Source organism: Hyperolius riggenbachi, chromosome 5 (assembly GCF_040937935.1).
Source record: "Hyperolius riggenbachi isolate aHypRig1 chromosome 5, aHypRig1.pri, whole genome shotgun sequence".
NCBI classification, from domain to species: domain Eukaryota; kingdom Metazoa; phylum Chordata; class Amphibia; order Anura; family Hyperoliidae; genus Hyperolius; species Hyperolius riggenbachi.
Window position 1 is genome coordinate 51,576,448 of NC_090650.1, and position 26,902 is coordinate 51,603,349.

Consider the following 26,902-nt stretch of genomic DNA (forward strand, 5'->3'; position numbering starts at 1 on the left):
GCTGGGCGTAATGGAAAAAACTACGTTTACGGATCATTACGCGTAATTTTACGCTATTACGCATTACGGAATTACGCTTACGGCGTACACATTTATCTACGGTTCATGTCTGTAATTACGCATGGCCCTTACGCAATTACGCGTAAGAATAATGCGTAATGCAGGTTGTTACGTTATTGCCTTACGCATAATTTCCTACTAGCAATTAATGCGTAATGCAATGCTCCCAAGCGGAAAAGTTGATGCATGGATCAATGTTAGGTAGCCGCCGACTTTAAGGGTTAATAGCAAAGACCCCTTAATTGCTGAGAGCCTCAAATTTGGAGAATATATTAAGGAGATCAGAAGGAATAAGAGGAAAAATTTTTTTTCAAAAAGACCTTATAGTTTTTAAGAAAATCGATGTTAAAGTTTCAAAGGAAAAATATATACATTTAAAAACCCGCCGACTTTAACGGTTAATAGCAAAGCCTGCTTAAAATTTAGCAACACCAAATTCCCAGGGTATATTAAGGGGATCAGTGGGAATAAGAGGAAAAATTTTTTTTTCAAAAAGACCTTATAGTTTTTGAGAAAATCGATTTTTCAATTTCAAGGGCAAAAATGTCTTTTAAATGCGAAAATGTCAGTTTTTTTTGCACAAGTAACAATAGTGTATTATTTTCATAGATTCCCCCAAGTGGGAAGAGTTTTACTTACTTCGTTCTGAGTGTGGAAAATATAAAAAAAAAACGACGTGGGGTCCCCCCTCCCAGACCTCTTTAACCCCTTGTCCCCCATGCAGGCTGGGATAGCCAGAATGCGGAGCACCGGCCGCGTGGGGCTCCGCACCCTGACTATACCAGCCCGCATGGTCCATGGATTGGGGGGTCTCGGAAGGGGAGGGGCAGCCAAGCTTTCCCCTCCCCCTCCGAGCCCTTGTCCAATCCAAGGACAAGGGGCTGTTCTCCACCTCCGATGGGCGATGGAGGTGGAGGCCGCGATTTCCTGGGGGGGGGGGGGTTCATGGTTGCATCTGGGAGTCCCCTTTAAAAAGGGGTCCCCCAGATGCCCACCCCCCCTCCCAGGAGAAATGAGTATAGGGGTACTTGTACCTCTTACCCATTTCCTTTAAGAGTTAAAAGTAAATAAACACACAAACACTTAGAAAAAGTATTTTAATTGAACAAAAAACATAACCACGAAAAAAGTCCTTTAATATTCTTAATTAACCATTAATACTTACCTGTCCCTTTAAATAAATGATCCCTCGCAATAGCCTCGGAAATGTTCTATCAGTTACAATGTAACAAAGTTATTAGAATGTAATAACTTTGTTACATTGTAACTACGCCGCACCCGACGTCACTCGCCGCTCAGCCGCCGCATACACTTGCGCGTCCTTGCAGGACGCTAAGTCCCCGCCGGCTCCCGCTGTCCACCCCGCCCACATCTGTCACCCACATGTCATCCACATGTGGGTGACATGTGGGAGAGGCGGGGAGGGCAGCGGGAGCCGGCGGGGACTTAGCGTCCTGCACGGACCCAACAGAGCTCTGAGCTATATAGCTCAGAGCTCTCTAAGCATCTTTGAATTTGGGCTCCAAGGAGCCCCATTGGTCCTTAGCAGACCAATGGGGTTCCTTCTGATTTGAAGGAACCCCATTGGTCTGCTAAGGACCAATGGGGTTCCTTCAAATCAGAAGGAACCCCATTGGTCTGCTAAGGACCAATGGGGCTCCTTGGAGCCCAAATTCAAAGATGCTTAGAGAGCTCTGAGCTATATAGCTCAGAACTCTGTCGGGTCCGTGCAGGACGCTAAGTCCCCGCCGGCTCCCGCTGCCCTCCCCGCCTCTCCCACATGTCACCCACATGTGGGTGACAGATGTGGGCGGGGTGGACAACGGGAGCCGGCGGGGACTTAGCGTCCTGCAAGGACGCGTAAGTGTATGCGGCGGCTGAGCGGCGAGTGACGTCGGGTGCGGCGTAGTTACAATGTAACAAAGTTGTTACATTGTAATAACTTTGTTACATTGTAACTGATAGAACATTTCCGAGGCTATTGCGAGGGATCATTTATTTAAAGGGACAGGTAAGTATTAATGGTTAATTAAGAATATTAAAGGACTTTTTCGTGGTTATGTTTTTTGTTCAATTAAAATACTTTTTCTAAGTGTTTGTGTGTTTATTTACTTTTAACTCTTAAAGGAAATGGGTAAGAGGTACAAGTACCACTATACTCATTTCTCCTGGGAGGGGGGGTGGGCATCTGGGGGACCCCTTTTTAAAGGGGACTCCCAGATGCCACCATGAACCTCCCCCCCCCCAGGAAATCGCGGCCTCCACCTCCACCACCCATCGGAGGTGGAGAAGAGCCCCTTGTCCTTGGATTGGACAAGGGCTCGGAGGGGGAGGGGAAAGCTTGGCTGCCCCTCCCCTTCCGAGACCCCCCAATCCATGGACCATGCGGGCTGGTATAGTCAGGGTGCGGAGCCCCACGCGGCCGGTGCTCCGCATTCTGGCTATCCCAGCCTGCATGGGGGACAAGGGGTTAAAGAGGTCTGGGAGGGGGGACCCCACGTCGTTTTTTTTTTTTATATTTCCCACACTCAGAACGAAGTAAGTAAAACTCTTCCCACTTGGGGGAATCTATGAAAATAATACACTATTGTTACCGTTGCAAAAAAAACTGACATTTTCCGCATTTAAAAGACATTTTTGATTTTCTCAAAAACTATAAGGTCTTTTTGAAAAATGTTTTTTCCTCTTATTCCCACTGATCCCCTTAATATACCCTGGGAATTTGGTGTTCCTAAATTTTAAGCAGGCTTTGCTATTAACCGTTAAAGTCGGCGGGTTTTAAAATGTATATATTTTTCCTTTGAAACTTTAAAATCGATTTTCTCAAAAACTATAAGGTCTTTTTGAAAAAAATTTTTTTCCTCTTATTCCTTTTGATCTCCTTAATATATTCTCCAAATTTGAGGCTCTTAGCACTTAAGGGGGCTTTGCTATTAACCCTTAAAGTCGGCGGCTTTTTTATATTATACAGGAGCGTAATATTACGCGATTACGGCAGACTGTGTAATTTCAATAGGAGTTTACGGTCTTACGCGTAATTTGTTACGCGTAATAACGTAACCTACGGTCTACGCGTAATTAATTACGTGTAATACCGTAACCTTACACGTAACGCTTACGGTGCATTTGTAGTGAATTACGATGCGTAATTACGCTAATGCGTAATTTCGGCCCAGCACTGCTTGGAATGCTTTGATCTCTCTCTACTAGCAGAAAATATAGAAACTGAAAGCAGAAGTCCTCTGTCCTTTTGTATTGTCCTCTGTCATTGGCTCACACTGCCCCCTAGTGATAAGTGGCCATAAATACACATTACAATACTAATAAGACACAAAGGAAATGTAACAAATAAGAAATTAAAAAATGTGCTAAAATATATTTGTCTGGAGCACTTGCAAACTTCTTAATATATTGGCTGCTACAGGGTAAAGAAGGAAAAATATACACAGCATTGCTCGTTAGTAGGAGGGCTTTTTTCGGTATCTTTGAGCCCCCTTATACATCCCTACTGGTTCCGGGTCATAGTGAGCTATCTGAGTATTCTGTACTACAGCAGTAAAGTGAGGCACTTTTCTAGTTACAACGATATCCATCCCCCAACCAGACATGAAATATTAGTTGCATTTTTCCACAAAATATTTATTGATGTATTTCTTAAAGGACTACTTAAAGTGAACCAGAGTCAAAGCACCCTTATGTATTTTACCATATATATCAGTGGGAACATTAGAGAAAACACCTACCCTGCTCTCTGTTACATTTTTTCACTGTTCAGCCTTGTTGTTGTTATCAGCCCTGATAAAATCCCTGACTGAGCATTCAGTCTGGCTTTGCTCAGGAATCATTATAGCTGAGTCTGTCTTTTCTGATGTCTTTTCAAGCCCAAGCCTGCCCCCTTGTGGCTCTGCTATAATGACACAGCTATAATGATTACCGAGCAAAGCCAGACTGAATGCTCAGTCTGGGATTTTATCAGGGCTAATAACAAGCAGGCTGAGCAGTGAAGAATGAAACAGAGAGCAGGGTAGGTGTTTTCTCTAATGTTCCCACTGATATATATGGTAAAATACATGAGGGTGCATCGTCTCTGGTTCACTTTAAGTGAAAAATAAAAGTGATTTTAACTTGCTTGGGGCTTCTTCCAGCCTTCTGTGCCCACGATGTCCTCCTGGTCCCCTCCGGTTAGCAGTAGCCACCTCCACAAAGCTGGCTAGTCGATGCGAGTCCGCAGCTATTGCACATGCATGGCCCTGAGCCACGCGCACCCTGATCACACTCCTGTGGTCGGGAGGGCTTTGCGCATGTGCAGTTATGATTTCCCTATACTGCACATGCTTGGGGCCGCGCACGCGCAGTAGCCGCCGACTCTCACAACCAGTCAGCTTTGCAGGGGTGGCCACTGTTCGCTGGAGGTGACCAGGAGGACATTGTGGGCACAGAACGAGTCCAGGGGGCTGGAAGAAGCCCCAGTTGAGATAACATCATTTTTAATTTTCACTTAAAGAGACTCTGTAACAAAAATGTCATCCTTTTTTCTACCATCCTACAAGTTCCTAAACCTATTTTAATGTACTCTGGCTTACTGCAGCACTTTCTACTATCACCATCTCTGTAATAAATCAATGTATCTTTCCCTTGTCGGACTTGTCGCCCTGTGTCTGGAAGGCTGCCAACTCTTCCGTGCATCTGTTATGCACACCCCTCTCCAGGCCCCTCTATGCACACTCCAGAGTGTGTATAATTTACATAAGCTAGCAGCGTCTCTGCTCTCTTATCAGTGAGAGAAGAGAGCTGGATAAAAATCCTCCTCTGTTAGGCTGTGAAAGGAGCTGGGCTGACACATGCTGAGGAATTACAGACAGGGCAGAGCTGTGTCTGCAGGAAGAAACGATCAGCCTCACAGCCTGTCACTAGTATTCAGTGGATAAGAGCTGCAGGGGGACAGAAGGTAAACACACAAATGATCTCTTGAGATTCAAAAGGAAGGCTGTATACAGCCTGCTTGTGTTTGGATGTATTTTCTATGTGTGGACATACTGTACATCAACCTACTTCCTGTTTTGGTGGCCATTTTGTTTGTTTATAAATAAACTTTTTAAAACTGTTTTTGACTACTTTTAATGCGGAGGGGAATGGCAAAATTGTGACAGAGGATAATAGGAGATGTCCCCTAACGCACTGGTATGTTTACTTTTGTGCGATTTTACCAAATACAGATTCTCTTTAAGTAATCCTTTAAAGGGGCACTACGGCGAAAAATTGAAAAATGTAAAATATGTGCAAACCTAAACAAATAAGAAGTACATTTTTTCCAGAGTAAAATGAGACATAAATTACTTGTCTCTTATGTTGCTGTCACTTACAGTAGGTAGTAGAAATCTGACAGAAGTGACAGGTTTTGGACTAGTCCATCTATTCATAGGGGATTCTCAGAAAGGCTTTTATTCTTTACAAAGATATTCCCTAAAAAGGATTTAAACAATGATGCTGGCCAGCTTCCCTGCTCGCTACACAGTTTTCTGGCAGTTGGACAGAGCAACTGCCATTCACTAAGTGCTTCTGAAAATAAATAAATTCCTGAGAATCCCCATGTGGAGAGATGGACTAGTCCAAAACCTGTCGCTTCTGTCAGATTTCTACTACCTACTATAAGTGACAGCAACATAGGAGAAAAGTAATTTATGGCTCATTTTACTGTGGAAAAAATGTACTTCTTATTTGGATATGTTTGCACATATTTTCAATTTTACAATTTTTCGCCATAGTGACCCTTTAAAGAGACACTGAAGCGGAAAAAAATATAATATAATGATTTATATGTGTAGTACAGCTCAGAAATAAAACATTAGGAGCAGAGACATAAGTCTATTATTGTTTCCAGTACAGGAAGCGTTAAGAAACTCAAGTTGCAAACTCCAATGGCAAAAAAGCCATTGAGCGCCAGCACTTTCAAAGTCACAGAGAGCTCTGTCTTCTGAAGCTTATTATCTCAACTGTCAGTCACTGTATTTTTTTTTTCTCTCCGGAGAAGAGGTCAACAGTTCACTAGGCTGCTCTGTAAAATCATTTAGAATACTGAGTAGTGTGTAAACTGCAGCAAATATTAAAGAATGATGCAATGTTATAAAAACATATATAACTAAAAATAAAAATATGAGAATATTTTCTTTGCTACTAATGTTCGAGTAATTATCCGTACTACACAACCAATTCATTATATCATAATTTTTTTCGCTTTTTTTTTCATTGTCTCTTAGTTTTAGGTTGAGGATAGCTGCAGTGAAAGGAGATTGTTTTTCCTCCAGACACTCCCAATCACTGGGCCAACAGTAACTTTCGTCTCTGAATTCCAAATGTAGCAAGCACAGCACAGTCGTTCTTTTCATTCCTGATCTGTATTCTTTGTGTTTCTCTTGCAGACATCTCGTGATCTGGCCTGCTTTATACAGTTTGATAATGTCAATGTTTATTATGGTATGCAGTATAAAGTCAAATACAAAGCACCAACCGACCACTGCTTTGTCCTGAAGGTATGTTGTGCGCGGAAACATCACCGTTAGACGTTCAAGAAGCAAGGAACCCATTGCCTATAATTATGTTGATTATTAAATCATTTTAGGTACTCGGTGGTTTATTTGGATAATGCAGTATGGTTTGTTAGGCTTTGTAGGCTATAGCTAGGTTCCATGTGTTCTTCACCATTATATGCTGTGTTAAGAATTTCAAGGTTGATTATGTTCTAATGTGGAGAAAATATCTGTATAATTTTGTGTATGGGTTTGAGAACACAAAAAAAGTGGAATAAAATAGTATTTTCTTGCATTACAGGAAAGATTTGATGTCAACTTTCAGCCTCTCTGCGTTAAAGGGGAACTGAAGAGAGAGGTATATGGAGGCTGCCATGTTTATTTCCTTTCAAGCAATACCAGTTGCCTGGCAGCCCTGCTGAACCTCTGCCTCTAATACTATTAGCCATAGCCCCTGAACAAGCATGCAGCAGATCAGCTGTTTCTGACTTTAAAGTCAGATCTGACAAGACTAGCTGCATGCTTGTTTCTGGTGTTATTCAGATACTACTGCAGAGAAATAGACCAGCAGGGCTGCCAGGCAACTGGTATTGATTAAAAGGAAATAAATATGGCAGCCTCCGTATACCTCTTACTTCAGTTCCCCTTTAAGGTTTGAAATTGTTTACAGACAGTACCTTAAAGCGGACCTGAAGTACCTAAAAAAAAAAGTTTCATTTACCTGGGGCTTCTGCCAGCCCCCTGCAGCCTCCCTGTGCCCGGGCCGTTTCCAAATGATCTTGTTACCAGACGAAATGGCCTTGGTGGTGCGTGTCCTCGCTCGCAGGCGCAGTATGTGAAAATCTCTACTGCGCCTGCGCAGGACGCTCCCTGCAACGGAATTGTGAACAAGGACGCACGCGGCCAGTGCCGCACAGGTGTAGTGGACGGCGACTAAAGAAAGTGAAACTGAGCCACGGCGGGGGACCAGAGGATCGTTTGGTAATGGCGCGGGCACAAGCCGGCCGCAGGAGGTTGGCAGAAGTCCAAGATAAGTGAAAATCTTTAGGTACTTAGGTTAGGTTTTTTGGGATTTCTTTTAACTCATTTCAGACCAAAGCCTCTGATCCCTGTAAGGACCAGAGGTTTTTTTTCTTCTTTTTTTACTGTGAGCCAATCAGGAGCTCAGGAGTCAATGAAAACGGCTGCTGACCGATGTATGGAACTACGCTATTTTTAGATAGCGAAGATCTGTTCTGGTGGGGATGCGCTGTTGTGTCTCATGCTCAGGAGCCGCCAGTGTTAAAAGTACGCCACATCAGGCTTAAAGAGACTCCGTAACAAAAATGTCATCCGGTTTTCTTCCATCCTACAAGTTCCAAAATGTATTCTAATGTGCTCTGGCTTACTGCAGCATGTTCTACTATCACCATGTCTGTAATAAATCAACTTATCTCTCTCCTGTCAGACTTGTCAGCCAGTGTCTGGAAGGCTGCCAAGTTCTTCAGTGTTGTGGTTCTGCTATGCACTCCCCCCTCCAGGCCCCTCTCTGCACACTGCCTGTGTGTTATTTAGATTAGTGCAGCTTCTCTCTGCTCTATTATCTTTTACAAGCTGGATAAATCCTCCTCTGAGCTGGCTGGGCTTTCACATACTGAGGAATTACATACAGGCACAGCTGTCTGCACTCTGCAGGAAGAAACAGCCTGACACTTCAGTGGAAGATAGCTGCAGGGGGAAAGAAACACACAAATGATCTCTTGAGATTAAAAAGGAAGGCTGTATACAGCCTGCTTGTGTATGGATGTATTTTCTATGTGTGGACATGCTGTACATCAACCTACTTCCTGTTTTGGTGGCCATTTTGTTTGTTTATAAACAAACTTTTTAAAACTGTTTTAACCACTTTTAATGCGGCGGGGAGCAGCGAAATTGTGACAGAGGGTAATAGGAGATGTCCCCTAACGCACTGGTATGTTTACTTTTGTGCGATTTTAACAATACAGATTCTCTTTAAGGCAACCTCTATTAAAGTGTAAAGAAGAATTGTAAAATATCGGCAGGGCTGGGCGGAGGCAGAGGCGAGAGAGGCTCCAGCCTCAGGGCGCAGTGTAGAAGGGGATGCACAACTCACTCAGCTATCATTCCCCTATTGTGTTTTAAGCACAGAGAAATAAGAAAAGGGGATACAGGGCAGTGGCTGTAAGCCAGATAACTGGAGATTAAGGTGTGTGTGTGGGGGGGGGGAGGGGGGGGAAGCTTGGGGGCCATGGGGTGCCTCTTAGTCTAATAGCAATCAGTGTGTGACGGCTGGGGTGGGAGGGATGGAGGGGCGCACTTTTTAGTCTCAGCCTTGGATGCTGGAGGACCGTGTACCAGCTCTGGATATCGGTATTAAATACTGTTATTCTACTACAGCTAAACCTAACCATACTCTAACACAGACCACCACCACCGTGCCCAAATTATATTTGCCACTTGAGGACCCTGGGCTTAAACCCCCCTAGTGACCAAGCCATTTTTTGCAAAATAGGCCACTGCAGCTTTAAGGCCTCGCTGCAGGGCCATACAACTCAGCACACCAGTGATTCCCGCCCCTTTTTCTAACTCACCAACATAGCTTTCTGTTGGTGGGGTCTGATCCCTGCAGGAATGTTTGTTTATTGTTTTATTTATTTATCTTTATTTTTTAAATACATTTTACCATTTTTTTTTATAAAAAGCACGCCAGCCAATTACTGTGATCGGCTGTCTTAGGCTCACCACACACCATACAATCTTGGTTGTTCAATCTTACCACTTTCATGTAGTATAAGAGCTTATACAATCAATCATTCAAGGTATTTTCAACCTGTTGGCCCTTATACTACATATATTTGGTACATCTGTACAACCAAGATTGTATGGTGTGTGTTGAGCTTTAGGCATCAGCCTATGAAAGCCGATCACTCCTGTGGGTCCAGCCATGTCACACCGCTGTCCCCAGAACAGCGCTGCCGTAGATAGCAGAGCTGTACAGAGTAAATAGGCGGCGGTTTCGCTGCCTAACAGTCTCCTAGGGGCGATCGCCAATGGGAGACTGACGGAGCGATCTCCTGCACATCCCCGCCCCAGGACTTTATGCCGATCGGCGTTAAGTGGTCATATAGTAGTTAATACAAATACAAATCCCTGCACATGTGAATGGCTGTCATATTTATAGTGAAACCATGAAAACAATGCTGTCCTTGCAGAGAGGGTTGGAGTTTGTAAAAATGATAATGAAGTTATGTTACGAGATCATTTTCCATGCAAATACTGTTCGGGGTTGAGGGAGGGGGTCTTAAAAGTTCCGCTCCAGTTCTCATCTAACGTTACCGGCCATTCATTTGAGCAGAATACCTCTTGGACTGTGGATGATGTTCTCTGTACAGTCAGTGATTCATTTCTTCTACGTATGCATCTGTATTCACTTATGGCCGCCGTGTATTATAGGCCTCGGATTACCATATGTCTGCTGGTTACTTCCTATCTGACATGTGTTTGTCATAATTCTCATTAAGCTGCAAATTCGAGCATCACTCAAAATCATTTTGGTTTTGCAGTATCTGATCCAATCCCCTTTGTCTGCTCGGTTCCCTGTACTGAAGGATTTGGGCGATGTAACTGAATTCAAGAAGCTATTCTGCCCTCTGCTGGCGATGGTGTGCAACTACCTGGCTCAAATCATTTAAAAACAGGACAGTACACATTTGCTGGGTCTATGCTGAAGCTACCCATATATGGGGAAATGAGAGTGATGAAAAACATATGATTAGGCCTTGGGCACCTGTGTATTCAGATGAGATGCGCATAATTACAATTCTGTCTGACCTCACGTTATTGTCTATGAGGTCATATTCATGTAACCCTTGCGTCTGCATGTTATGCACATTCCTGCTCTGGCTCAGCAAGGCTGACAACACCTTACACTGAAATACAGATCTCAGCCTCTGCCTAATATTAAGTTCTTGACTTGTATATGCAGAAAAGGGTAACTGGCTGATGTTAGCCTTGCAAGAATAAAAGCAAAGAAAAATAACAAGTTGGCAAACAGTGAGTTTCAAAGGGACACTGAAGCAATAAAAAAAAAAACGTACGATATAATGAATTGTAGGTGTAGTACAGATAATTAATAGGACATTAGTAGCAAAGAAAAGAATATTTTCAGTTATATAGCTTTTTTATATAACATTGCACCATTCTGTCATATTTGCAATTATAAACACTTTGTATTTTAAACTATGAAACAGAGCAGAGTTAATGACCCTTTGAACTCCCCTGCAGCAAAACCTTATCTAAAGCTGATTTTCACAGTTTCTTTGATATATAAGTGCTTCAGAAAATACTCTCTCTTCGACCCAAGTTGGGTCGGAGAGCTCAGAGAATTTTTGACTAAAATGAGGATGGAGTGGATGGAGTTTGAGCTCACTACCAAGCGCAAGGTCTTTAGCAGTTTTCACTGACTCCCTAAAAAATGGTAATACTGCTCTACAGTAAACTTGCAAGGTGACTCCAGCATTGTGCCATCACATCATTATTGCCTGGAAATAAATATTTGCACTAAAGATGTGGAATTGTTTTCTGCAACTTCATCTTGAAAGGGATGGAGCGGCTCCGCAGAGGCGTGTCTCAATATTATCCAATAGGATTAAATCAAATCAATGCTTTGGTATCTCGGGGGTGGGGACTAATCGGTTTAGATCATTCATCTATTTATAATGTTTTTAACTCACATAAATGACTGTTACTTTTTCAGCATCCACAAATTCAGAGGGAATCCCAGTATATTAAGTATCTGTGCTGTGAAGAAGCGTGGGTGCTTCACCAGTGGGTTACTGGCATCAGGATAGCCAAGGTAAGAAACTACGAGAAGTACAGTAAATGTAAGTTTAAAGGAGTGCATTTAAACCCTGTAAAAAGGCAAAAACAGTACAAAGACAGCACTGATATGTTGAAACTGACAAATTTATTGTTTTAGGAAAATTGTATGCTTATTTTGAAATTGATGCCAGTATTTCAAAAACACCAGGACAGGGACAGCAAAAGACTGAAAAAGACGTGTAATGCTAAACAAAAACCTCAAATATGTGGTAGTTGGTTAACTGAGAAGAGGTCATTATATGGCTGGATATAAAGAGCATCCCAGAGAAGCCAGAGAAGTAAAGGTGGGGAGGGATACACCACTCTGTAAAAACATTGAGCAGGCTAACAGTGCAACAATTTAAGAATTACATTCCTCCATAATTTGGAAATTAATCTCATGAAAATAGTATTAAAAGCTGCCTGTGATGGTTCAGAAGATCACATGACATGCCCATCTTCAATGAAAGGAGGAGATCCTGCTCAGATTTTAAATTGACAAAATCTGAAGGCTGCAAAGTCTGCTGCTCCAAAGTCTGTCTGGAGTTCTTAAAGGACAACCCAGGTGACATGTGACGTGGTGAGATAGACTTGTGTATATATAGTGCCACACACATAAACAAGTAGGCTGTGTTCCTTTTTTTCTTTCTCTGCCTGAAAGAGTTAAACATCAGGTATGCAAGCGACAGCTTCTATCCGGGTCGGAACTGGGTCGGATTGGGTCAGAATATAGCATAACCCTCACTGATAAGTAAGTACAGCCATAAAACACTTTCCTATCAGTAAATGGCTTCCTGGAGCAGAAAAGAGATAAAAAGGGTCGATAGTTCATAGATTTGAGCTCTGGCATACGTCAATGAAGGTGTTATTGAGCAGAGACAATGAAACAGTGAAAACTTAAAAGCTAGATTTAAATATAAAATATAACTGTGGGATATCTAAAAAAAAGTTATTTTTTTAGGAGAAGGAGGATGGATACAATTGTTTTTCTCATCAGTTTATTTTCACCTTAGATGTCCTTTAATCTTTAAAGAATTTGACCTATTTTACATTTTTCTACTTTGGCTAAATTGGCTGCAATATTCTAACTGCCTCGTGTTAGTCAGGGCTGGATTTCTGGAAAGACCACGAAGGCCTGGGCCTTGGGCGGCTGCAGCCCAAGGGGCACTTGAACATGAAAAAGGGGCTGTTACATGTGAAAGAGGAGGCTGCAAATGGAGAGTAACACATGGAAAGGGGAAGCTGATGCCCAAGGGAGCTGTTCATGAAAGAGAGAGGCTGCAGCACATGGATGTTACACATGGAAGAGGGGTGCTGCTGCAGATAAAAGGGGAGAAACAAGAGATTTGGCCTAGAGACACAAAATGTATAATAATAATACAGCCTTGCTGTGATCAGTTAGAAGTCTTATCAGCAAGTGATTCCTCTGGTAAACGCTAGAGGACAGCCGTCCACTCATTTATACCTTTACATAAAGGTTTATAGGAATCAATAATACTAATAATGCAATGTCATAATGTAGACTTCTATCTCTTACAGTATGGAAAGACTTTGTATGAGAACTACACGACGGCTGTCCAGAAAGCAGGCCTGTCCTCCCAATGGTCATCTCTCTGCAATGTCTCCACTCCAAAAGGTAGGTCTCTGTCTTATCAGGTCTCTGTCTCGCTCTTGTGTATTATGACCGCTATGATTTCAATTATACAAAGCACATTCAAGCTCTATGTAAACAGTGGTGTAGCAATCGCTACTGTAGAGGTTGCAAGCACATCGGTGATGGTCTTGCAACCAGAGCTGGAACAAGGTCCTTCAGCACCCAAGGCTGAGACCCCATAGTGCACCCCTCCATCCCTCCCACCCCAGCCGTCACACACTGATTGCTATTAGACTAAGAGGCACCCCAGGGCCCCCAACACCTTAATCTCTAGTTATCTGGCTTGCTGTCACTGCCATGTATCCCCTTTTCTTATTTCTCTCGGCTTCAAACACAATAGGGGAATGATAGCTGAGTGAGTTGTGCGCCCCCTCTACACTGCGCCCTGAGGCTGGAGCCTCTCTCGCCTCTGCCTCGGCCTGGCCCTGCTTGCAACCATCCATGGGCCCTCATTCTATAGCTGTATTAGTTATTTATTGGTGCTAGGCTGCTATTGATCACCTCTGTATGTGTTTGAATAGTGAAAATTATTAAATCATACCTGAAGAGAATTTTTTTTTTAAAGTACATACTTACCTCAGGCATTTACTTCATCTGTATACTTTGTGACCTAGTTCTGCCTCCCATTTGTTAAGGCATATTGTAGTAAATTTACATTAAGCAGCAAAGTTTAGTGCAGAGCTGGGACAATGTCCTCCAACACCCAAGGCGGAGACACCAAAGTGCGCCCCCCCATCTTAGACTAAGAGGCGCCCCAGGGCCCCCAACACCTTAATCTCTAGTTATCTGGCTTTCAGTCACTGCCATGTATCCCCTTTTCTTATTTTTCTCTGCTTCAAACACAAAAGGGGAATGATAGCTGAGTGAGTTGTGCGCCCCTTTCCTACACTGTGCCCTGAGGCTGGAGCCTCTCTCGCCTCTGCCTCAGACCGGCCCTGGTTTAGTGCATTGCATGTCTCTTTTTGCAATAACTATATTGAGAATACCTGATTGGCTGGAGTCTTAAGTTTTCCATGTCATGAAGTTCTTATGTACAGAATGCTTGAGGTATATAATATTGGAAAAAAATGGCCCTATTTACAAGTTCTTTCTTACAAGTTCTTACAAGATACCTTCTTCTGTTACAACTCACTCTGTATAACCTGTTGACAAGCCTTTCTGCTACAGCCAAAATGACATGGGCCTAAAAGTGTCACATCTGCACACAGGGCCGGGTTTTTACTTTCCAGCGCCCAAGGCCACTGCCACCATCTATTTCCCCTTCCCCCAATATGATTCTGTCAACACCCTGATTAGTGATCACTGGTTTGCAGGAGGAAAAGCCTGTTTTATGCCTGGTACACACCATGCAATTTTTCATCAGATCAATTCAATCCATCAATCTGATGGGAAATTGCATGGTGTGTACCCGGTATTGGTGACTATGTGTGTATGTTTCCTCTCAGGTGACAAATGATTGTGTTTCCTGTCAGAGCCGCAAGTCCCTCAGTAGTGACATAGCAGAGCTGAAGGCAGATAGAGCAGTGTTAATATCCCTTTCTGTTCTACTGTAATCAGAGACCTGTTGCTCAGCTATCAAAAGGCATCAACTAGCTATCAAAAGGCATCAACTAGCTATCAAAAGGCATCAACTAGACTTAATTACTGATTCTTTTACTGGTTCTTTTATTGATGGCTAACATGGTACTATACTCGACCTTTGAGCCAGCACAGGGTTAAAATAAAGGATGGTGCCATAAAGTTCTCTATGGGGGAAACAAGTATTTCTCTTTCTGTTTAAGATTTATGATTCCAGGGAGGAAGGAATGGAGGGTGGCTGACCAGCTATACTGTCTGACAGCTAGGGCCATAGGCAAATCCTCGGTGATATTTTCATACCCTCTGAATAAAATCTCTTTTAAGCCACCAGCAACGAAGAAAATACTCAAGATAATGTTGATAGTACTTTTTCACCAAGTTTGGGGTACTTTTTCAATTGTAAAATGCTGAAAAGTTATTTTAAAGTGAAGATTAAAATTATCACCTAGGAGATAACTCACGAGGAAAAGTTAAAGCATATGGGCCCTGGAGTTTTTAAGTGGAGGTGAAATGCCTGTAAATATTTGCAGTTTGTGCACTAAAACATCTTATTTAAGAGTTCTGTTTTTACAACCCTGGCACAGAGGTATTAATCATTAAAGCTTGTATGCCCCGGGATCATCAAGCAATAACAGATTCAGCCGAGCAAGGTGTGACTGTCTCATTGCACACCAGGAAGTAAGGAAGATGCACACAGCTCTGGAATTCAGGCTGTGTACAGCAAAGCAGGACCAGAAGAAATTATTTACTTTGTCATGTGGTCTCTTATGTCTCCCAAGTCCTGCTGTCCTTCTGCATTTTAGCGCCCAAGGCCATGGCCTTTGTGGCCTTTCCAGAAATCCAGCCCTGACTGCACACACAATGGAGGTTGCCCATTTTGGTAAATGGAGGCATCATATCAAATTTTTACATCCTTTATGGTAATCTTATTCCTGGATTTCAGATAAAACTGCTTTCTGTTGAAATAAAGACTTAGTATACAACACTGCCAACTGCACAGATCATGGATTCTGTACTGTTTTTTTTTTTTTTGTTTGTTTGTTTGTTTGTTTGCTTTTTTCATTGCAGTCGTTTATTTCATGTGAATACATTGTTAGTGTTTATAATTTAATTTATTTGCCTGTTTATATTTCAAGGTTCATCTCAAGGCAATGGGCAGATATCCCAAAATGTAACCAATGTTAGTTCAAGCTTTTCAGATGCCTGGAAGCGGGGAGAAGCAGCGAAGGTATTATATTTTTATGATTATTTTGTTGTAATTATTACAGATATGATATGAACTTATTTTATTATCATGATGATTTCAATCTGTATTAGGGGACAAGATAACAGGCAGCACTATTCTAGGGGATTTTAGGGGGGTCTGCTGTAATGAGCAGTGTTGGTGCCTTTGGCATATTCGGAACCTTGTTCCAAATTCTGCCGTTCTGAACCTGAATCTTTGTGCATGTGCTTAAAGGGAACCAGAGATTCACACAAAATAAACATATCAGTTGATAGCTTGTAAAGAATAAATGCTCTACCTGATAATTTCGCCACTCTGGTGTGCCTTTTTGAGTGTTTTTTTATCCATTATTGCTCCAGGAAATATACAACATGGCCGCTGGCTCATATCACTTCTGCTTTCAGGTTATAAGCTGTTCTGGATGTGCTGTCTAGCCTCTATGAGACTATAGACAAGCAGGGCTGCTGCAGCCTTTCATCTGTCTGCTTTCAACTATTATTCTGGTATGCTGTGTGGCTGCCTGTTGGAAGTGTCTCTCATAGAAATGAAACTGCATACAGTAGATAATGACTGGCTGCACAGTGCACACAGATACACTGTCTGTTTCAGAGCTTCTTTCTCGGCAGCAGCAGCCCCTCCTATGTCAACAGCTCTGAGTAGGAAATCTGAGCTAGGAAGGGGGCAGGCTTGGGCTTGAAAAGACTCCACAGAAGAGTGACTCAGCTATAATGATTCCAGGTCAAACCTCGACTGAATAGTCGGTGGTTTCTTATCACAGTTGATAACAGATAGATTAGACTGAAAAGAATAAAACTAAAAGCAGGGTAGGTGTTTACTGTCATGTTCCCACTGATAAATGTAATAAAATACATGAGGGTGCTTCGTCTCTGGTTCTCTTTAACAGCAGGGAGTGTTAACTGCCATCCGCGTCGTTTTCCAGCTCTCACGTACTTCCACGTGAAGTAGGAAGTATGTGAGAGCTATGTCAGAGGAAGTATCTCCTAATCTAACTACACTCTTTGGACAACAAACTTGTCTCCGGATCTAACTTCACCCTGTATATGATAAACCTATTTGTAAAGGTGTCTATAGATATATGGGCAGATCGACCAAGAGACAGACCTGTTCCCTGGCCATACACTACAGGCCGATACCCGTTTGATTTTGGCATGAAATCTCTTGGGAATCAGCCTTGTGACGCTGCATCCGCCAACTCACTACCTCCCGCGACATCCCCCTAATGTAAAATGTCCTGCAACCCCCCCCGGTGCAATATACTTTATCTGTCCGTGTCAGCTGCTGGCTCCAGGCTCCGTACGCATATATGTGCCCCATGTGATTACTGGCCTATACGTGGGTGCATGTGTGATGTCACACGCGCGGCCACGTTACACCGGCAACCACGTGGGGCGTGTATATGAAGATGGAGCTCGGAGCCAGTGGCTGACACGGACAGGTAAAGTATACAGCACTGGGCATTAGGGGGACAGCGTTGGGGGTTCCGTTGTGTTCGTCGCTATCGCACGCATTAGCGCCGAGCATCCGATCAAGCATGTTGACTCTACATCTTGCAGCATGTCCGATCGATACATGCAACCATCTTCGGCCCGAAATTGGTTGCATTTTCGATGGGGCATGCTCCTGGCGGCACTGATTTTCCCCTGATCCAATTATAATAATTGAGGTTAGGTTCCCAGAATGATATTGCGTTGTGATGCAATGTTAAAGTCACAACGCAGCATTACAATGCAACGCAACAAAAAGGTGGTAACGCACATTAACCCTGCGTTGCTGTTGCATAAAGTACAGGCAATGAAAAGTATGCTTTCCTGTACCTGGTAACGAGTGCATATACAGGTAATGCACTGAAGCAGTACGTTACCATAACGCTACACATTACAATGCAATGCTAATGTCGCACTGTGAATGATGCATGCAGTTTTAATTGCATTGCGGTAAGCTGCGGGATCTCACTAATATTCTAAATGCGAAAGTTTGGATGTTTGTTAATCAATGGCTGAATGGATTTGAATGAAATTTGGCACACACATGGTACATTACCTGGAATAACTTTTTATCCACATAACCAAAAAGGGATATGTAAACTGCAGCCATTCTTACACTGTTAATGGCAGGGTTCTCAAACTTTGCCCAGTTGGTCACTGGGTGACTAGGATTAATATTCAGAGAAGTGGGTGGAGCCTACAAAAGCCAATCAAAATTCACCTATTGATTTTCAAGGGGAATATTTAATTGCTGCCATTCTTGCACTGTTAATGGCCAAACCTGGTACAGTTGGTCATTGGGTGACTGGAGTTTAAATTCAGAACAGAGCCTAGCCTGAATCGGATGGTCGATTGGCTGCCAAGTCACCTGATGTATGGCCTTAACCAATCCTAACCAAGAAACCTCGCCTAGCAGATCTGGGAAACATTTAATATCTCTGAAGTTATGCACACAAGGAATCTGAACTACTATTCATTTAATCCCAGCATGCAGCAGACCCTGTTTTACATGCTGATTTACAAAAAAAAAAAAAATAATAATAATTAAACAGTGAGCAAATGTCACTTTGTAAATTGTGTAAAGTCATTATAATCTCCTGTTAAGGGACACAACTTTAATTTACCAAACAAAAAAAAATATTTCAAGATGTAAAAAAAAATTGTTAAATTATGACAAACAAACTGCCAATCTCACTGATAAATTACAAGACTCAAGAAAAATATTTGCATAGGAGGGAATACAAGACCTGCGTTAAATGTAAATTATTCTCTGCAGGATCAAAGCAATTAGCAGTCTTGTATAGCAGTGTGTTATAATAATCATGTTTAGGTCATTTTGAAGATTTATTCCTATTATTAAAAAAGACTTCTATGTTGTGCTGTTTCATTTATCATTCTGTTATTACTTATTAAAAAGGCTGTCTGGGGTAATGAGAACTGGAAATGTCTCACCTTGTCCTATTGTTGTTTACACTGCTTTCAACTTACTTTATGTGGGATTGCACATGCATTGTTTGCAATACAATACTGGTAGAAAATGCATACTCATTACGGTATTTAACCACTTCACATTCCAAGGTTTTTCACCTTTTTTCACCATGCTAACACCTAGAAATAAAAAAAACACATATATAAGTAGATAAATACTAGTTCTACTTACATAACAGATGTATTGCCAGTGCTCCTAAAGTATGTGATAACTCCAAACCATAACAGCAGAAAAAGTTTTGAATGCAGGATTTGCATCTTTATGACTTAACCTCCCTGGCGGTAAGCCCGAGCTGAGCTTGGGCTAAGCCGCCGCGGAGGATTTCTCAGGCCCTGGTGGGCCGATTTGCATAATTTGTTTTTTGGTACACGCAGCTAGTACTTTGCTAGCTGCGTGTACAAACCGATCGCCGCCGCTCTGCGCCGATTCACCGCTACCCACCATGCCACCCCCCCCCAGACCCCTTGCGCAGCCTGGCCTATCAGCGCCAGGCAGCGCTAAGGGGTGGATCGGGACTCCCCCGTGCGCCATGACGTGGATGGCGTCGATGACGTCATCCTGATCATCGCCATGGCGACGGGGGAAGCCAAACAGGAAATCCCGTTCCGGAGGCGATCGGAAGGGGAGGGGGGATGCCGCTGCACAGCGGCTATCATGTAGCTAGTACTAGGCTCGCTACATGATTTTAAAAAAAATTAAAGTGCTGCGCTGCCCCCTGGCGGTTTTAATAGACCGCCAGGGAGGTTAATACACTCACACAAATTGCTGTTGAAATTTAATTTTTATGGTGACAATACCGCTTTAAGATTCCTGATATTTTTGCCCTTTCAGCTGTCACTATTGGTACAGCAATAACTTTTTTATTACTTATGCCATGAAAGTCATGCACATGTGGTTTCTTTTCAGGACAATCTAGGCTTTCTTTTTGTAAAAAAAATTTTCAAGAATTATTTAATTTTATAGGTATTTTGTAGAGGAAAAATAAGTGCTAAAAATAAGAAAAATTTCAATTTCAAATGTTACCCTTCACAAATTTCAGGACACGAAAAAAATGATGAAATGAAAAATGATACCCTACATGCCATATTTCATCACTAGTTGGAAATGTGACATATCATTATTGTCAGTTAGGAGTTAATTTAAATACTTGTTTTTACCTGTTATCTATGTTAAGGAAAATGAAAAGTGCTAAAACGCCGCATTCCCGCGGCAGAATGAGGGGCTTTATAGCCCTCAATTCCCTGGGGGGGGGGGGGGGGGAAATGAGGAGCGCTTCCTGGTAGAGGCAGGACTCTACTGGAGTCAATCTCCGTCCATCGCCACCTCTCCCGCCCCTCTCAATCTTCTTTCACTGAGAGGGGCGGGGAGAGGCAGAGATCCGCACGGAGATTGATTCCAGTAGAGGCAGAGCTATGGCACAAAGCTCTGCCTCGCCGGGCAGCAAAATCCACTGGAAAGTCGTGGAATTTTGCCCTGGGATTTAGGGGGTATAAAGCCCTCATTCTGCCGCGGGAATGCAGCGTTTTAGCACTGCTTATATTCCTTAACATACATAACAGGTACAAAAAAAGTATTTCAATTGGCTTCACACTCTCTTTAAAGGAGTTATCAGGCAAATCGTCCAAAAAAAGCTTTACTCGCCTGGGGCTTTCTCCAGCCCCTAGCAGCCTACTGCCCCACGCCGACCGCTCTGCTCCCCGCCGCCATCCTGGCCTCTGAGCGAAAACCCGAGGTGGTCCGCACTGCACCTGCGCGATCCGCCGCTGTCAATTAAGCCCATGTTGTACGTGGCTTACTGCGCTTGCGCAGTAGTTCTTACGTGATAGTGGTCCTTTATGATCCACACATTGGTGCGATCCTCCCTTTTCTTCTTTTCATCACTATGGGGTTTTTTTACATTTATAAATCTATGGCATGTGTAACTTTTTCTTGTACTGTATGTATCTGTAGTTACCTGTGTACCAATTTCATGCTGGAACTTTTATTATTATATAATGATGTAAATTTTAAATTCACCACATAATATTTTGCCTGTTTTAGGATAAACAGCAACTTAATGGCGTGAAAAAAACAGAACAGAAAAGCCCTGTACCAGCAGCCACCAAAAAGCCCCCACCTGCCCCTGTGCGGATGTCATCCAATGTGCATGCAGCTGCACCACCATTGCCACTGAAAGCCAAGCCAGTAATGTCCAACATGCCACCACCACCAGAGATGGATGACTTCCTGCCTCCTCCGCCTCCCGAATTCTTAGATGTGCCTCCTGATTTTTTACCTCCCCCACCTCCATCATTCAACTCTGCTGATGATTTTCCTCCTCCACAGTTCTCCTATGTGGAAAGTAGTGCAGGAGCTTCAGTCGCACCGCCTCCACCTCCCCCTCCGCCTCCTCCGCCGCCGGCGGTTGTGCCGACTTCCATTCCACCACAGCTCCCCATAAAAAAGCAACCACCAAATCCTCCAAAGAGAAGAGACAGTACTGGACAAAACTCAAAGGGACAAAACAGCGCCATGGCCAATGGTGGTGTAGGTGGGCAACCAGATTTCATGTCTGACTTAATGTTGGCTCTGAAGAAAAAGAGAGAGACCACAACTTAGATGAAACTTCAAGTTTCCTGCAGACACGTCAATGAACTTCATCAAAATAATTTGAATCTACTAGTTTTGCAAAGACTTTTTTTGATCAAAGAGAACGTGTTAAATATTGTTGAAGGACCCTTGAAAAGGAACTTTAGCGAAAAAGGGAAAAAAATAAATCAATACATTGCAAAGTGAGAGGTTAAAAGATAGAAGAAAGATCAAGAAATGATTGATATTCACCATGTAATTTGTTCGTATTGTTTGATCCACAATCTGCACGTCATCATCTTTACTACTGGCAGATATGAAAAAAAAAAAAAAACAGACAGCACCAACTGCCTTATCTAAAACCACACCCCCTAACAAGGCAATAGGATAAAAGGTTGTTTTATTATAGATATACATATGCACAGAGGGAGATACTGGTTGCTTGGGAGTTAGAAACCGCCGTTATTTCCCGCAATGCAACAAGGTTCCCTCAGTGTGATGGACCTAGGTCCTGACATCACACTGTGGGAGGGGTTTCACCACAATATCAGCCATACAGACACCCCCCTGATAATCTATTTGAGAAAAGGTAAAGATTCATCATGGGAAAAGGGGTATCCGCTACTAATTGTGATGAAGTTCAATCCTTTAAAGGGAAACTGAAGTAAGAGGTATATGGAGGCTGCCATATTTATTTCCTTTTAATCAATACCAGTTGCCTGGCAGCCCTGCTGGTCTATTTCTCTGCAGTAGTATCTGAACAACACCAGAAACAAGCATGCAGCTAGTCTTGTCAGATCTGACTTTAAAGTCTGAAACACCTGATCTGCTGCATGCTTGTTCAAGGCCTATGGCTAATAGTGTTAGAGGCAGAGGATCAGCAGGGCTGCCAGGCAACTGGTATTGATTAAAAGGAAATAAATATGGCAGCCCCTGTATACCGCTTGCTTCAGTTCCCCTTTAAAGAGGAATTGCAGTGAAAATAACATAATGAATAAAATTGCTTATTTTTTACAATATTAATTTAAAGATTATTTAGTCAGTTTTTGCCCATTGCAAAATATTTCCTCTCCCTGATTTTCATTCTGAAATGTATCACTGGTTGTGACATCTTTAGTTCTGGCAGGTGATCTGTACAGAATGTTTGATTACTGAGAGTTCTATGCACAGAAGGAGAAACTGGTTGCTTGGCAGTTGGAATAAGTGAACTGCAGAAATGCATAGGGCAATGAAATGATCAGCTTTATATTTATTACTTCTTTTCCATCAAAGATGAAAAAGTAGTTGGAGTATCCATTTCTTATCTACAGCCTTAACACTTAGCGCAGTATTGCCAGAACTCATACACGTCAAACCCAAATTGGCGAAGCAGAGCCATTATATTTGGCCACCAGGTGGTTCCTCCACTTTGCATTATGGTTGGCCCAGTCTAGATCATCAGGGAAGCTATATTGGAGGTGAAGCCCTAGATCACCAGGGAAGCCATATGGGTGATGGAGAGGACTAGATAACAGGAAACTGTATAGGGGAAGGAGGGGGTCACTAGAGACCAGGAAACTGTTTGGGGGTGCAAAGGGAGACTACTAGACACCAGGGAACTGTTTGGGGTGGGAGGGGAACCACTAGACATGAGAAAACTATATAGGGGAGGGAGTGGAGCAACTAAACACCAGGGAGCTGTATAGTGAAGGGAAGGGACAACTAGACACCAGGGAACTGTATAGAGCAGTGAGGAGGCATTAGACACCAGGGAACTGTATAGGGGAGTTGGGGGGGGATAAGACACCATGGTACTGTATAGTGGAGATGGTGGGGGCATAAGACACCAGGGAACTGTATAGGGGAGTTTGGTGGGCATTAGACACCAGGGGACTGTAAATGAGAGACAGGGGATTAGACCCCAAGGAACTTTATTAGGAAGGGCGGTGGCCACTATATATTGAGGTTGGCCCACAACTTGGTCCCAGTGTTCAATTTTCGCCCACTTGGTTTTTGAGTTTGTCACCCCTGCTATAACTAATAGCTCTCCATAGCCCCAGCAAGTTCCCAGTAAGTGCAGCCTTTGTACTATGCTCTATCCCATCCCGGACATGCCCCCACTTGCCCATGCTATGCCTCCCAGGTAATATCCATGCCACTGACTGCATCACAGACTGGTCTCTACACCAATGGAAAGGCCTGGCTCCTGGTACACCATTGCAAAGCCCTGGCTCTTGGTAGTGGCAATGAAGGAGCATACAGATCCCTGTGTCTTGAATATGATGCGATGATTGGGGGTGGTCAGCTTAACTGCAGATGACACAACATAAACAGCAGCAGAATAAAATGTTAAAGTTCAGTTGATTTCACTTGTTGGAAGATGAACAAACATTAGACAATGCATTAGGTGCCCATTCCATTTCAAAATAAAAATACTTAGTAGAACTGATAAGCTAATCTATAGTTAAATATTTCTCTTGTATCATGTTGTTTCATACAGTTGATGATGTACTTAACATTTCCAGAATGCTGTATTGTATTTGCTTAAAGAATAAATGTGTTCATTTTATTTGAGCGTGAGTGAGATTTCTATATGAAGTTGCTGGTTAGTCACAGCGCAGGATTCCATTTACTGTAGCTACAGACAGAAGAATAATACAGGGCTGATGTAATCCAACCTTATTTTATAACACTGAAAGCTGATATGAATGTAGAACAGAAATTCTTTATCTACAACTCTACTATGTATATATTTACTGTACGATATATATATTCTTTTTTTAATTAACCACTTCTCATCTAGACCTTGTTTTCCCCTTATGGACCAGAGCAGTGTTGATGTTTTAGCTATGTCCCTATTTATTCAACCATAACGTTATCACTACTTATGACACCTGAATGATATACCTTATATACTCGTGTATAAGCCTCATTTTTCAGCACAAAAAAAAGGGCTGAAAAGTTACCCCCTCGGCTTATATGCGAGTCAGTGGAACAGAACGGATGGTGGAGCAGGTTTTGTTACTGGCAGAGGAGTGTAAGGATCGTGCACAAGTGATCCTGCTTTTGCCATCTGACTCCCTGCTGTGTCCGTCCCCCTGTCCCCTGCAACATGGTGTGCAGAGTGCGCTGCTCAAGAGCATGCAAGCAACGTGTCAGCGGTGCACTGATCAGGGATTCTTCCTGTGTGGCAATCACTGTGTCTCATATCTATACCTCGGCTTATACGCGGGTCAGCTTATATGTGAGTATATATGGTATATATTGTTTTTTTCAAGACAAACTACCCATTCATTGGGCGGTATTTTTTCCTAAAAACAATTTTGTTTTCCACACATTTAATGGGAAAAAGAAGACACCAATAGAAAAAATTCCATTTTTTTCCCAATTCAGGTTTACAAATAAAAAGTGTTGCTGTAGAGAAAAACCACAAATGTTATTTGGCTATTTCACCTGTTAACCATAAAACTCAAATTATGTTCCTGCCACAATTAATGGTGGTGATATTTGGTTCTAAAATAAAGGTGGGTTTTTCCTACAGTGTGTACTATTCACTTTGTAATAAGAGTATTTTAAATAATAAAAATCAGTGAGAAAGGCTTAGTGGGGTTAATTAATAATTTTATTATGTAGAAAGTGTGGCCTTAAAAGTGGGTGTGGTGTTAAAGTGGGGTGGTTTAACAGTATATTGTATTGTAATAGTTTTCACTGCATGCCTATTATTACATTTTACTCTATAACATTTTTCTATTTGACACCCAGGTTAACAAGACCCCCCCCCTCCCCCCGGTTAATTTTTTTTCCCTAAAAGCCTAGTGGCATCCCCATATGTTCTCCCAATATTAGCCTCCCCCCCTTCATCACCAGGTGTGTCCAAGTATTAGGACCCCCCAGTGCAAGTACTCAAATATACCCCTGCACTTAAATGCCCCATGAGGTCCATGTATGCTGATATACCCCAGGGATCCTGCCCCCCCCCTTATGGATAGCCAGATATGACCCCTCTATTTCGGTATAAGCCACCGCCATCCCATGCAGAGATCGCTTGAAAAAAACTGCTGGAAGAAGCCTGTCTCACCTCTCCTTATTCCACCGATACTCCTGCAGCCAAAGTGCACTTCACTAGGCCTCTTACTGCCAAATACCCCGGTCCCGGTTTGATGATGTAATCAAGCCAGGACCCGGATATCAAAACATGTAGCTTTGATTCTGAATTATTTGTGACATGGTGTGTGTGTGGTGTGTGTGTGTGTGTGTGTGTGTGTGTGTGTGTGTGTGTGTGTGTGTGTGTGTGTGTGTGTGTGTGTGTGTGTGTGTGTGTGTGTGTGTGTGTGTGTGTGTGTGTGTGTATCCTGACTTTACAGAATAAAGCAGAAACTGCCATGAGTACCACACTGCTGGCCACTAATGATCCAATCTTTTTCAACCAATTTTACCAAATCTTTGTAGTATAAGGGTAAATTGAGTAAATATATTGAATGGGTAATATAGGCAGTTCCCTTACATTACATAGAAATGGTAAGATTGGATGAAAAAGATTGGACCATTAGTGGCCACCCTTAGGGCCCATACACACGTCGGATTTTTGCGAACGACCCGTCGTTTGAACGTTCCGTCATTCGCACGTCAAATCCGGCGTGTATACAGATTATCGTTCAGGTGATAAGACTGGCTTTCAGCGATCCGCCCGGACTGCACAGCGATTTTTCATATTTGTTTTCTTTTAAACCCTGCGCCTTGCACATAAACCCTCTTTTCATGTTTATGCAGTCAAAAGTAAAACAATCAGCAGCCTGAAGAGCTCAGGGCTGTGGCTTAGATCTGCACTGCTTAGTCAAGACAAGACACAGAACATGTATTTCTCTTGGCAGACTCGAAGCAGCAGAGCTGCAGCCACTAGGGTTTTCTCCACAGGCGACCATTAAGGAGCCTTGCCCAAAGACTCCTTACTGTTTTACCTACTGGCTTGGGCCAGAATTGAATCCTGGTCAAAGGCTCAAATCCCACATCCAAGGCAAAAGTCATTGATAAGTAGAGATGTTGGCGAACAGCTTGCCAGTGATTCTCTATGGGCAGTCTGGCCGTGTACTACTTCCGGGTAGCAATGTCCCAAGTAGTACGCATGGCCAGGCCCGGCGGTGCGCGTCCTTGATTGCAATGACAAGCACCACCGGGCCAGGGCATGCGTACTAATGGACGCGTGCAGACACGGGCATGCGTACTACTCCGGGACATTGCGACCCAGAAGTAGTACAGGGCCCGCTATTCATGGCGAGCAGCTCGCAAGCTGTTTGTCTACATCTCTATTGATAAGGATGCAGTAGAAAATGAAACTAAACCTATTAACCCTTTCAAGCTAATTTCAAGTTTGATCTTAGAGCAGCTTAGAATAGTGTGGCTAATTTATCATCTACTGCTCAAAAAAATAAGGTGAACACTTAAACAACCCAATGTAAC

General features: G+C 42.8%; 1 protein-coding gene across 1 annotated transcript in view; it reads left to right on the plus strand.

The window, feature by feature from the left end:
* APBB1IP (amyloid beta precursor protein binding family B member 1 interacting protein) overlaps positions 1–24,014 on the plus strand; it is a 136,814-nt gene extending 112,800 nt beyond the window's left edge. The window contains exons 10-14 of the mRNA XM_068235662.1: positions 6,480–6,590; positions 11,344–11,442; positions 12,987–13,083; positions 15,816–15,907; positions 20,939–24,014. Of these exons, the coding sequence (XP_068091763.1) occupies positions 6,480–6,590; positions 11,344–11,442; positions 12,987–13,083; positions 15,816–15,907; positions 20,939–21,496 (957 nt within the window). The 3' untranslated portion in view covers positions 21,497–24,014. The remainder of the gene's footprint in view (positions 1–6,479; positions 6,591–11,343; positions 11,443–12,986; positions 13,084–15,815; positions 15,908–20,938) is intronic.
* The last annotated feature ends 2,888 nt before the right edge of the window (positions 24,015–26,902 follow it).